Consider the following 14,539-nt stretch of genomic DNA (forward strand, 5'->3'; position numbering starts at 1 on the left):
TCTTGGCATTCTCTTGATAAGCTTCAAGAGGTAGTCACCTGAAATGGTTTTCCAAGGAGTTCCCAGAGATGCTTAGCACTTGTTGGCCCTTTTGCCTTCACTCTGCGGTCCAGCTCACCCCAAACCATCTCGATTGGGTTCAGGTCAGGTGACTGTGGAGGCCAGGTCATCTGGCGCAGCACTCCATCACTCTCCTTCTTGATCAAATAGCCCTTACACAACCTGGAGGTGTGTTTGGGGTCATTGTCCTGTTGAAAAATAAATGATGGTCCAACTAAACGCAAACCGGATGGGATGGCATGTCGCTGCAGGATGCTGTGGTAGCCATGCTGGTTCAGTATGCCTTCATTTTTGAATAAATCCCCAACAGTGTCACCAGCAAAGCACCCCCACACCATCACACCTCCTCCTCCATGCTTCACGGTGGGAAACAGGCATGTAGAATCCATCCGTGGAACCAAAGATCTCAAATTTGGACTCATCAGACCAAAGCATGATAAGGCTCTGTATGGCTGCAGCCACTGCCGAGTTATGGTCATTCTGACAAACAGAGGTTAACAAAGACCACTACACCTTAATGTAAAAAAAACTTGAGCTGATGTTAGTTAATGCTAACTTTAGTGCTCACGATGCTTCATTGTCAGCTTTGTCCAGCTGTCCACCTATTTTCCCTTTATTTGTTAATGACAAAAAAATGCCACTGCGGGGATAATGTCCCAACGTATCTATTAAAAAAGGCTAATATCTTTCAAATGTCTTACCCGTGCGCTGGCGCCAGCGGGTTGCCTTGGCGGAGCGGAAGCCATACTGACTGCCGAGTGAATACTGTGGTGCATACTTTCAAGGTCGTACGTGGAAGTGGGAGAAGTCATTGTTCCTGCTGAACTGCACAGTCTGGCACAGTTTATTGCTCTTATAGTGTTGTCCAAAACAGTTTTTTAAATGGAACTTTGTCACTGGCATCGGTTTAAGTAAAAATCATATGTATATGGTGGATAGAAAGCATTCAGTCATAGTTCTCGCAGTAACACCATTTCCTGAAGGCAACATGACAGAGGAGAGTCTTCTGCCTTCTTTGTTAGGCTGTCATAATTCCACGCCCCTCTGAGTTGAAGCCACGCACGCCCCCTACGCAAAATCGGGGCCAAAAGTCTGAAACTGAAAAATACTGATCTGAAAGTGAAAAAACGATCTGAAACTGAAAACATGAAATGTGGAACTGAAAACAAATATAAAAGTGAATAATTTAAATTAATAATTTATTCAAACTGAAAGAAAAATTGGTACACTTATTTTTAGTTTGAATACATGGTTTTATTTCTTAAAATTTTAGACCAAAGCTTTAGTTTTTCAACTATACATATTTTTTTCAAATTAACAAAACATTTGGCCCTGATTTAGCTCCATATATTCCCAACCTGCCCATGGCTATTGTTCCCAAGAATATTTCTGCCTCCACATGGATAAAAAGCTTATTCACTGTGTGGAAATTGATATGCAGATTATATAGTGTGGCGTATAATGGCAAAGCAAATCAAGCCACCGTAGCCTATCATGAATAATGATTTTGCAGGGGTCCAATAACAATGAAATTGCAAATTACACATGAGGTGCTGACGGTGCTTAGTTTTCAGAGTGTGCTCACAGTGAGGACTGAAACCTGGGAGGAAGATCTGTTTTTTATTGAAGCTTCCATCTGTTACGGCCTCGGCAGTGCTCCTTTCTCTCACTAATGTTTCCCTGTGTTCCCAACTCCTCTAATGTCTGTGATTTGATTATTTTACAAGATGTACAGTGTCATTCCAGGTGCAATGACTGATGGGTATTCTTACTTGTCAACTTCCGTCCAAAGTGATGAACTTCCTTACTGTTAAGGAAAAACTCAGGAGCAGCACAACTCATTTCACATACGTCAAGAAGGTTTGGGAGACCTTGATGAATTACACAGAAGCATTTAATGAACACTCAATTGAAGAGACAATTAGGCAGGCAGTACAGTTTAACCGTGATGTGTTATTGTGCAGTGCCGTCTCAACTCTCTGAAGTTCCTGTCTTCCTGAAGGTGTATTTAAACTCATGCTGGATGCGCTACGATTAAGCTGAACCTTTAAGGTAAACAAAGATATTGCAGGCGCCATAAACATCTCTCTCTCTGGGAAGTATGCTAAAGTGTGGCTGGCCCTCTGACCTCCAAAATAAGACAGTCCTGAAACAAAACATTCTCTTATCATACAGCTGCCTAGATTCCTTGGCCCTCATTTATGAAACATGCGTAGAAACCAGCGTAGATCTGAGCGCAGAAATCTTACGACGGGGCTCACGTGTGATTCACGAAACGTTCGTATCACTCCAATTCCAGCGTACGAATGAACGGGTGTTGATAAATCAGATGGCTGAAATCAATCGTAAATTAAATATCACACCCACATATATTCACAGATTAGAGGCCTCGCCCTTAGAATTTACGACATGGATAAGCGACATCCGACAAAGAAAAGGAATTTATCTGAGGTAGAAATAGAGACGCTCACGTCTCAGGTGGAGTCCAACCGCTTGGTGTTATTTGGAAGCTTAAAATCTGGCATCAAAGGATCAACGAAAAATGTGGAGGTTACTGCTGCAGTCAACAGCGTTTCTGCGGTAAATCGGACTCCTGCAGAGGTTTGAATATATATTATTAATATATATATATATATATATATATTAATATATATTTGAATTTTCTGCGCTTAAATCATTAAATATAACTTGTAGTATTCTGATAACTATATTTGTATTTCCATTAAGGTCAAGAAATAAATGGTCCGACATCAAACTGGCCACAAAAAAACGTGTTGCGGCAATGAGGTGCTGCCTAATTCCGATGGGAGGAAGCCGGTCAGACCCCGAACTGATATTAACGCCAGCTGAGGAGCGAGTGGCCACACTTATCGGGTCTCCCTCCATTAGTGGCATTAGTGGCATTCGTGGCGGGGGGAGACACTGATGTACCTGAGTCCGAGCAGGCAAATGGTGAGAGAAATAGCCACAGTACAAACACTGATTTGTTGCCTGCCTAAAATAATCACACAAATGAAGTGCATTGAATCTTTTATTTTCTCTTTTTTAAAGATCAGTCAGAACCAAGCACCAGTGCTCAAGGTTCCGCAGAGTAGTGTCCACACAGACTGGCGGAATAGGAGCGCTTGTTTTCGCCCCATCCTGGTCCACCACCACGTGCCTCTGTACTAACTGCTGAAGTCCTGGAGAGACAGGCAGACATTTGCAGATGGATGGGTGAAATAAATCGTTTCATTATCATCACCATTAACGACACATTGAGTGCATTTCAAATAAATGAATTATTTTCACTAAACATTCCACATTGTATTTTTTGAAGTAGCTTTCTTATCCAAAGATAGCACTTACTATATTAGAAGCTGAAGAATTAGATCCTGTCTCCTTCGTAGAGCCCCTAATGGTGGCTGTTGTGGCCACGGATCTCTAGGCATAGGGTCATCTGGCTGCACTTCATTGAATGGCACCTCGTTCTCCAGCGCAATATTGAGAAGAACGCCACATGCCATAATTATGGTGCAGGCCTTCTCTGGGGTGTATAGCAGAGTCCCCCCCTCCCCCGGTGACCCAAGACAGATCCCCCTGCCCTTGAGCAAACCTATACATCTCTCCACTGTGGTTTGTGTGCGTGTGTGGGCACTGTTGAACCTGCGCTCCTGCTCGGTTTGAGGATTTGCAAGTGGTGTTATAAGGTACTCAGTCAGGGGATAACCTTTGTCACTTAAAGGAATCACATCAAACCGTTTCACCAAAGAACTATGTAGAACTTTTATAATAATAATTGTACGCGGGAGATGACTTCGGCCATGCAGTGCGTCCTCCTGTAGTCGTGCGTCCTCCAGGCCACCGGGCTACCATATTCAGAACAGACATCCTGGCATCACATATGATCTGAACGTTGATTGAATGAAAGTTTTTGCGATTGATGAATGTGTAATCATTCATGGATGGTGGCTTCAGACGCACATGAGTACAATCAATCACCCCAATCACATTTGGAAACCCAGCAATCTCATAAAGTTGTCTTTTAATCACAGTTTGCTGAGCATCATCATATGGAAATTGAATATACCTAGCAGAAAGGGACTTGATAGCCGCCAAAACTGCTGGCATACTAATTCTTGGCTGTGATATACCAGACCTGTCCCTCCCGCTGAAATGTCCCGGTGGCCAAAAACCCCAACGTAGAGAGCAACTGCACTGGCACACATTGGACCGTTGAGTCTCTCTATTTAACCGACAGTGTTTACTTATTAAAAAAGTAATCCGTTACTTTACTTAGTTACTGTCATGATGTTATCATGGCAGCCCATGCTTCTTCTTGTTCTGTGTGTGTTTGTTTGTTTTCCCTCAAGTTGCTCTGTGATCCACTCGTCGCCAGATCGTACAGTCTACTAGCGTGGTATAGTTGCACTTCTAGCTCCCTGTGTTATCTGTGTACCTGGTGTTTTAGCTTGTGTAGCTAAAACGTTTTTCTGTGTTTCTCTTGTTGCACTCTGCCTTGCTCGCTCGTGTTCCTGCCTGCCTGCCTGCCTGTTTGCTCCTCCCGCTTGCTCCTCTCTCTCTCTGTAAGGATTGGATTCAGACTCAATTGTTTGTTGGAGACCTTACCACATGGTCATCGCCACCACTTCACTGGGCACGCTCTGGAGAGCGCACTGCACCCACCACTCACCACTGGATCCCCTCGACACAACTCCCCCTTTTTTGCCATCAGCACAATTATTGTATATATTTCACGCATTAAATCACTTAATCTTAATTATTGTGTTTGTTGTCTGCTTTTGGGTCCCACCTCCTGTGCCGTTCCGTAACAGAACGATCTGGCCAAAAAGAACGGACCCAGCAGATTCTGACTCTAACCCTCAAGGTTTTTCGCTCCACCATGCGATGGCCTCTCAAGGCATCCTGCTCGGCCAACACTCTCAGTTGCTACAAGGAATCATGGAATCCCGTCAACAGCTCTCAACCAACATGCCTCGTGTGGAGGAACATTCCCCTCAGCTTCCAGCTCAGTCTCCACCAATTTCCTCACCTTCCCAAGCTGTACCCGTGAGTAATTTTCTACCCCGTGAACCTTTTGTGCCCGCTCCTGAATGCTATAGTGAAAAGTTAGGAGAATGTAAATCTTTCCTGTTTCAATGTTCACTAGTGTTCGGTCAGCAGCCTCTAACCCATGGTTTCTCAACGGGGGCGGTACCGCCCCCTAGGGGGCGTTTGGACAGTGTTGGGGGGCGGTGTGAACGAGGCAGCAGAGAGGGGGGCGCTCAGGCACAAATGGGGGGCGTTAATCACTGTTATTCATCACAACTTTTAAGCCTCTGACAACACATACAATGTTCATTTGAATTTGAAATAAAATAATGTCTGAATTAATATTTCAATTGTTGCTAGTAGCCCACTCCGACTTGTCCTGCTAGCTTACTCTCTCGCTACCGGCAAATGATCTCCATAGCAACGCCTATAAACAAATCCCGCAGCCGGCAGCTGTCAGAGTGGTAGAAAGAACGCTGCTGAGGACTTTGACAGCAGCCCTGCTTCGCGGTTTAAAATGAATGTGTCCAATCAAAATGTACACAAGCTTCGCGGTTTAAGATTAATGTGTCCAATCGAAATGCACACAAGCACAATTACGCAGGCTATACAACAACATTTTGATATCAAAACACTTTCAAACACCATGGCGGAAAATAAGAAGAAGTGCAGACAGTATAGTGTTGAGTACATTAGATATGGCTTTATTCCCTCACCCGCAAACATCCAGCTCCCGATGTGCCTGCTTTGCCAGCAGGTTTTTTCTAACGAGGCAATGAAACCGTCCCGTCTAAAGGAGCACTTAACTAAAATCCACCCCGATAAGGCATCCAAGGATGTTGCGTATTTCCAGGACCTCAAGGATCAACTTTCAAAACGGTCCATCTCCAAGATGTTCGTTAGGAAGGTAAACCAGGCAGAGAGTGGGTTGGTGGCCTCCTATAACATCTCTCTCCTGATCGCAAAGTCCGGGTTGCCATTTACAGTGGGGGAGAAGCTGGTTATCCCAGCGATTAAAGAGGCCATCTCTACTGTCATGGAGAGAGACCCGTCGCCAGTGATGCAGGCCATCCCGCTCAGCAATGACAGTGTGGCTCGGAGAATAAAGGAGATGGCGCTGGATACTGAGCAGCAGTTGTGTGCCACACTGCGTGAAAATCCATTCAGTATCCAGCTGGATGAAACCACGACAATGGACAATAATGTTCTGTTGATGGCGTATGTACGTTACATGTCTGAGAGAGATGTGGCCGAGGATGTTTTGTTTGCCAAGTATCTCTCCACTGACACACGAGGGGAGACGATCTTCAGGGCCCTGAGTCAGTACCTGCTGGAGAACTCTATTCCGATCGCAAACATCCTCGGCTGTGCCACAGATGGAGCTCCCGCAATGGTTGGCAGGTACCGTGGCTTCGCAACTTTGTTAAAGGAGCGTGTGCCGCAGGTGTTAACAGTGCACTGCATGTTGCACCGTCACAACTTAGTGGCCAAAAATATAAGTCCTTCTCTCCACCAGTCTCTGAACATCGCTGTCAGGTCCATAAACAAAATTAAGGCCCATGCTCTGAACGACCGGATCTTCAGGCAGCTGTGCGGGGAGAACGATGAAGCGTTTCAGCGCTTGCTGCTCCACACCGAGGTGCGCTGGCTATCCAAGGGCAACTGTCTGGCTAGGCTGTGTGAGTTGTTCACAAGTGTCCTGGAGTTTCTTGCCGGTGCCGACGCAGCACTAAGGGACACGCTGTGGTCCTGTCGCGGTGACATCTTTTACCTGGCAGATTTCTTTGGGAAGATGAATGAAGTGTCACTGAAGCTCCAGGGAGATGCCTTGACACTGGTCCATTCAAAAGCCACCATCTGCAGTTTCCTCGCCAAGCTGGAGCTGTACAGACACAATTTGAGCAGGCGTCAATTCAATAATTTCCCTCAGCTGGCCAAGGTAGCCTATTATTATTATTATTATTATTATTATTATTATTATTATTATTATAATTCTTGTTATTATTAGTAGGCCTATTATTAGATATATTTTAATTTACAAAGGCAGCCTAAAAATAATCTCAATAACGTTAACTGCCTTTCTGTAATTACATTCAGGTGGTTGATGAGCTGACCGATAACCACCTGCTGCGTTACGCCGATCACTTGAGGGCAGTGAAGGCGGACATGGAGATCCGTTTCAGGGACCTTGAGCAACTCGAGGTCCCTGAGTGGGTGACGGAGCCATTTCAAACGGATGCGTCCAGGAGTGAGGCCGAAATTCAAGAAACTCTCATCGACCTCCAAAATGATGAGGAGGCCAAAGCAACCTTTCGGGCATGTGGATGGCGTGTCTTGTGGGCCACGCATGGTCAGCGTTTCCCTCTTTTGTGGAAGACGATTCGTCTTCTGCTCCTTGCTTTTCCGACGTCATACCTTGTTGAGCAGGGGTTCAGTCAAGCTTTGCACATGCAAACGAAGTACCGCAGCCGTCTCAATTTGGTTACGTCAGGCGACCTCGGCTCAAGCTGACATCCTTGTGTCCTGATGTGAAAAAGTTGGCTGCATGTCACCAAGCTCAGGGATCACACTAATGACCGTAATTAATTACGGTGGCTGCTTTTTGACACCTTTGTCGTTTTTTCTTCGGTTCACTTCAGGTGGCTGAGCTGTTGTATTCTTTGTTTGTCGGTTGAAATCAAATGACCGTTTGTAGGATATTAAAATTAGCCTAATTGAGTGCGCGATCTACCGCTGCTTTTTCATTGGCCATTTAGGTTATGTTATTGTTCACGTGATTGGTTAATCTTAAAAAAATGTGTGTGTGATCCTGAATTTGTTTGAATTTCTAAATACATACATTTGCAATACCTTTCAAACAATCCATGTGTTTTTGCTTTTTTCCCAAACACAATATTCTTCAAGTATGCTGCCAACACTCTGATTATACAACATACTTACTAGCTTACTAATAAATGCTATGTCGCCTAGCCTTAGTAAAAAATGAAAAATACTAACAGAAATAGAACCACTTGAGGCCTTTTCTACAATAGAGGCTGCATTACTCATAAGCAACTTCTGTTTCAGTTTTTTTTTTTTACCAAAAACTCAGGCTTCAGGTATCAATTTTTTTGTGTGTGTGTGTGTGTGGGGGCGTTAGGATGATCATGAAGAGGTCAGGGGGCATTTGTTCAAAAAAGGTTGAGAACCACTGCTCTAACCTATTCTCTTGATGCTACTACGATAGCTTATGTACTCGGGTTACTTTCTGGGAGGGCGAGAGACTGGGGGGTAGCTTTTTGGAACAGCCCATTGACAACTAACGCCACATATCAACAATTTGTGGCTGAAATTACCACAGTTTTTGATCACCCTGTTACTAGCAGCGATTACGCCAGTAACCGTCTGTTAAGCCTATGTCAGGGAACCCTCAGTGCAGCTGACTATTCTGTTGAGTTTAGAACATTAGTGGCAGAATTGGGATGGGATGATAGGGCTTTACAAAGCATTTTCTTTAAGGGTCTCAATGAGAATGTCAAGGACAATTTTGTGGGTCGGGCTGAATCGAGTACTCTACCAGACTTAATCTCCTTAGCCATCCGTATTGACAACCGGTTAAGAGAGAGAGACGTAGGGAGAGAGCGGCCAGTTCACCCACCTTTGCCTACCCGCCTGTACCCAGTCCGGCTTCTCGGGTTGCTTCCAGTTCTTCTTCTGCCTGTGTTAACTCTACTTCCGTGTTACCCAAGGAGGAACCCATGCAGCTGGGACGCAATCGGCTTACCCCTGTTGAGAGGAACCGGCGGTTAAGCGCGTATTATGGTCCTCTAACAGAGCCAGATCTGCCATCGCTTTGACTTCAGGACTGCCAAAGCGCTTGTTTAAATAGGCGTCTGAATTAACATTTCACCAATCACATTACAAATCGATTAAACTAATATATATATTTTAATTATTTGATTGAAATTGTTGTATGCCTAATGCCTCATGTTCTAGGCCATGCTATAAACCAGTTAGTAGCAATGTGCTGTATCAGGGTTTCTGCAGGTATCAGCAAATCTCATTTTATGCTTTTTCATGCCCTTTTTCATGCCACTTTAAACTAATTTCATGCCCATGTCCAACTGCAGATACTTTCACACACAAATTGTAAGCATTTGACAATGCCAATTTTTAATATTTGAAAATCCAAATTTAACTGTCAGATGGCTCACAAGACGGTTTATAGTCATTAAACGCAACACAAGGTGCTTCACAAAATAAGAACACAACAGAAATACAAATATTTAAAACACTGTTCACTGAGCAGCTCGCATCTCTGCCCCGCGGATCTCAAAACAACATGCACCGATAATTACAGTTTTTCTCAATTGTTTACACACAATTACTGGTACTTGAGACACAATGACCACAACATGTAACTCATGCACCAACCCCCTTAACCAATTCTGCTGAACTACAAGCACAATTCCTGCTTTACACTCAAATTTCAGTTCTAAAACACACTTTTTTCAAAACACTACACACAATTTCTCTGCATTTGGCACAATTTTCCTGCAGAAAATCTCTTGTTTTCACAAGAAACACACTGACATTCAAATATGAACACTGACTCATCACATGGGCAAACACCCATCACACAGTTTTACAATTAGCAATCAGAGCTTTAGCATAAAAGGGCAACAGGTGAGCTCTTCTGTTTTGGAGCAATGGATGCCAACATTGGAAACAGAGGCAGAGTCAGAGGAGTGAGAGTAAGAGGAGGAGGACGGGGAGGACGGGGAGGACGAGGATGAAGAAGGGGAAGGCCAAGGACCGTAATCTCTGATGAGATCCGAGCCACTTTGGTTGATCATGTGGTCAACCATGGTCTAACAATGAGGGAAGATGGGCAAATTTGAGCAGGTACACTGTAGCATCCATCATCCGGACTTTCCAAAATGAGAATAGGTAAGAAATACTCTCACTAGAAAATTGCAATACTACATATCAATACAGTACTCAGTGAGTACAGTAGTACAGTATTGCCTGTGGACTGTTCTGTAGGACTGTAAAAATAAAGTATGTTTCAAGTATTTGGGAAATGTATTCCTACTTTGTATTTACAGTATTTTACTATTTGTTTGGCAGAACTGAAAGATTACCAACACAAGGTGGTTGGGAACATACATACATACATATTTCAGTATTGTAATCATAATGATTGTGCTCCACAATAGTGACCACTCCATGTCTATTTCTGATATTGTCATGTGTGTTACAGAGAGTCCTTGAGCTAGAGGTGGCTGCAGTGGAGCACCAGTTCATCTTCATTGATGAGGTTGGATTCAACCTCACAAAAAGACGAAGGAGAGGAAGGAATATCATTGGCCAGCATGCCATTGTTGAAGTCCCTGGCCAGCGCGGAGGGAACATCACAATGTGTGCAGCGATTACCCACCAAGGCGTCATCCATCACCATGCTACCCTTGGCCCCTACAACACTGCCCATCTGATCATGTTCCTGGACACCCTACACCACACACTCATTCCACCAGATCAGGTAGATGGCCCAGAGCAGCTCAGGTATGTTGTCATTTGGGACAATGTAAGTTTCCACAGGGCTGCTCTGGTTCATAACTGGTTCACTGCCCACCCACGCTTTTTAGTCCTTTATCTCCCTCCATATTCTCCATTCCTCAATCCTATTGAGGAATTTTTTTCTGCCTGGAGATGGAAAGTATATGACAGAAATCCACAAACGCGTATACCTCTTCTCCAAGCTATGGAAGACGCATGTGCAGATATAGCAGCTGATGCTCCCCCGCTGCTTGGCCAGGGAAAACATTGCTTGTGATGTGGATGAGGTGCTGTGGCCAGACCGAAACAGAAGAGAGGATGCAGCATAGTTTTTTTGCTGTTTTTTTTACGGTATTATTTTATGTAACTGTATACAGTAAATTCTTCTGTTTTGAATGTAGACCACTGTATGTGAAACTTTGTGTTGGTTTGGAATGGGATGTACACGGTGTACATTGTTTTTGTGGGCAAAATAAAATATATTTGTTACCGTGTATTTGTGTTTTGAGTATAACAACAATATTCTCAAATTCTTTTACAACGCACTTATGTACTGTCTGTAGCAAGTGTAACACTGAACCAAAAAAAAGGCCTAAGTCATTATGATGAATGGAGAAGTGTTTTCAGTGTTTTACATTGAGCACATCAGTGTTCATCTGGTTCTTATAAATGTCTATTCATGTGATGGTTTGTGTGTGTCATTTGAAAACAAAATACCATAATATATACATAAATAACATTATTTTGAATGTAAAGTTTAATTTTGCAGGAGCATTGAGGAGTTTTGCCCATTGTGTGTGTGTTCTTTGGAATTGTGTGTAGAGTTCTGAGAATATGAGGCATGCTTTCAGAAAATGTGTGTAAACAATCGAGAAAAACTGTAAAAGTAATGAACCTATACTGCTTACGGCAGTAGGCAAATTCGGCAAAATCATGTCAACCAGTCCCAAAACTTGCATTTTCCCATTTTTCCGTCATTTGATATTTCCTCTGTTCTTTCGCCACAGCATACACTCACTCACACCATAGACAGTAGACTCACACTCACCGCACGTTGCATTACTAGCATCCGGTGTCGCAACTTCGTGCACCAGCAGTAAAAAACAGCCAGCCAATTAAAAGGTCAACCATTATGCTATACTTCCGATCAAAATAAGATTTAGATGTTTATAACAAAATAAATCGTGAAAAACAATGTTTTTATTCCATCAAGTTTACATAATTTTTAATGCCTTTGAACATCGAAGTTCATGCTTTTTCATGCCAGTTCATGCCTGAATTTTCACAAAATCTATTTAATTACTTTTCATGCTTTTTAATGACCTGCGGAAACCCTGTGTATACAATTAATTTGTAATTCTGAAATGTAACTTGCAATATGGGGTAGTTGTGATGCACACACATTTATCAATGATCGCTGGTACAACAATTCACTGAACCGGGTGGTTATACCATGAACCAACGCTAGTCACACTGGAAAACTTGCGTACACAAGTTCAGCCGGTCTGCAGCCGTTACGCATCTAGTGGAAATCCCCGGTAAGTTTCCACTCAGTCATCTTCACACACACACACACACACACACACACACACACACACACACACACACACACACACACACACACACACACACACACACACACACACACACACACACACACACACACACACAAACACACACACAGATTCACTCATCCATGCACTTTACATACACCTTACATTATGACATTCTCACACCTCATTCCTTTTTCTTTGTTTAAAGTTAATAGTTTTGGTTTACAATAAAGTATCTTTTTCTTGATTAGCCTATACTTGTTGTTGGTGTCCCCTCATTTTTTGCCACAGGCTGTGAGCTGGCTTGTGACAAGTGGGGGCTCGTCTTTAAGTTAAAGTTAATTATACTTTAGTCTTGCTTTAGTATTTTAGTTTACTTTGACAATTTCCTATAGTTGGTTAAAGTTTTGTCTAGACTGTCTTTGCCTTATCATTGATTTGTTTGTTTATTTGTAGTTTGGCTTTTTGACTATTGTTTTGTAGTTAATTTGGGTTAGTAGTTTTGTTAGTTTAGTTCAGATTGCCAAACTTTTGTTTGAGGGGATGCTTTGGTATGGCCAATATTATTATTAGTAGTTTTGTTCAAGCTCCTTCAGAGGTAGCTTTAGAGTTGTGTACTAAGGAGCAGTTAATTGAAATTGCTGACCATTATCAGATTGAGATTGCTGATAAAAAACTTAAAGAGACTGTTAAGGCTAGATTAAAGCAGGGTCTTAGGGAAGAAGGTGTTCTTTGGGGTCAGTCTGCTAGTAGTGAGGGTTCAAGTTTTCAGTCTAGCCCTTCATTAACTTTTGAACAGCAGAGGGAGTTGTTGCAAATGCAGTTAGAAATAGCATGATTGCGAAATGTCAATGGCCCAGAAGGAGTACCACAGTTTGATGTTTCACAGAATCTTTGTTTGTTGCCTAAATTTGATGAGTCAGATCCAGATACATATTTTACTTTATTTGGGCGTATTGCGGGAGCTAGAGTTTGGTCAGATTTGGACATGACTATGTTGTTGCAATGTGTACTTACAGGAAAAGCACGTGAGGCTTTTTCAGCACTGAGTGTAGCTGATAGTAAAGTTTATGCTAAAGTTAAATCAGCAGTTCTGAAGGTCTACGAGCTTGTGCCGGAGGCATATCGTCAACGTTTTCGTTATAGGGAAAAGCTATATTCACAAACCTATTCTGAGTTTGTTCGCGATTTGACTTCTGCATTTAATTGTTGGTGCAGAGCTTCTGAAGTTATTACTTTTGAGGGTCTGTCTAACTTGATTGTGTTAGAACAGTTCAAAGATTCTGTGTCTGACCAGGTTGCGACATACAATAATGAACGTAAAGTTAAGTCTCCAAGTGATGCAGCAGTCCTTGCAGATGAGTACAGGTTAACACATAAAAGCCATTTTGAGTCAAATAGTGACATGCACTATAAAAATAACTTTACTCCTAGGAATAGTAGGTCATAGGTCAGGAGCTTTGTTCCAAAGGCCTCAGCAGAAGTTTGGTTCTGGGGGACCTAAAGCACCGGTTAATGCTAATACCTGTCGCTACTGTTTAGTTGAAGGACATTGGAAGGAAGATTGTCCTCAAAATCAAAAAAGTTAGGTCAAGTTAAACCTGCTGTGATGGCAGTTCCTGTTACAGCCTCTGGCCACCAGGGTGAGCTTTTTCAGCCAGTAGAGTTTGGTTCAGAATCTTCCCAATGTGATTTTTTTTCAGCCTTTATTTCAGATGGTGTAGTGTCTTTGGTAGATGGCAACCAAAATGTTCCAATTAGGATCTTAAGAGACACTGGAGCTTTAGATTCTTTTCTTGTGGAATCTGTTTTGCTGTTCTCTAAGGAGTCTGATACTGGCAGTTGTGTATTGATATGTGGCATGGGATTAGTTCCATTCTTTTCTCCTTTACATGACGTTACCCTTAAATGTGGTCTGGTAGAGGGTGATGTAGCTGTTGGGGTTAGACCCCAGTTGCCAGTAGAGGGAGTCCACGTGATTTTGGGGAATGACTTGGAAGGTAGTAAGGTGTGGGCAGATGGCAAAATAAACATCTTTAAGAAGCAAGCTTCAGTACCCCCTGCAAAGGTATCTCCAGATTGCAACTGTGTGTCTCCAGAGGTATTTCCAGGTTGTGCTGTTACCCGCTCTGCCTCATGCAAGGAGGTTGAGAGTAAGCCAGAAAGTTTTGAGTTGCCAGTTAAACTCCAAATAGAACAGTTGACTAGTTCTAGAGTCATTGATAGCTGAGCAAAAGGCCGATACTACCTTGGCCGATTTGTTTGATAAAGCTGTGCCTTATCAAACAAGCCCTGTGAGGAATAGTGCTCAGTGTTATTTTCTTCTTGATGGTCTGTTGGTCAGGAAATGGGTTCCA

The 14,539-nt window shown here is 42.9% G+C and overlaps 1 protein-coding gene across 1 annotated transcript in view; it reads left to right on the forward strand.

The window, feature by feature from the left end:
• Positions 1-5,737: 5,737 nt before the first annotated feature.
• LOC120547201 (zinc finger BED domain-containing protein 5-like) overlaps positions 5,738-14,539 on the forward strand; it is a 38,653-nt gene continuing 29,851 nt past the window's right edge. The window contains exons 1-3 of the mRNA XM_039782678.1: positions 5,738-7,030; positions 7,189-7,407; positions 10,334-10,635. Of these exons, the coding sequence (XP_039638612.1) occupies positions 5,738-7,030; positions 7,189-7,407; positions 10,334-10,635 (1,814 nt within the window). The remainder of the gene's footprint in view (positions 7,031-7,188; positions 7,408-10,333; positions 10,636-14,539) is intronic.

Source organism: Perca fluviatilis, chromosome 18, assembly GCF_010015445.1.
Source record: "Perca fluviatilis chromosome 18, GENO_Pfluv_1.0, whole genome shotgun sequence".
NCBI classification, from domain to species: Eukaryota; Metazoa; Chordata; class Actinopteri; order Perciformes; family Percidae; genus Perca; species Perca fluviatilis.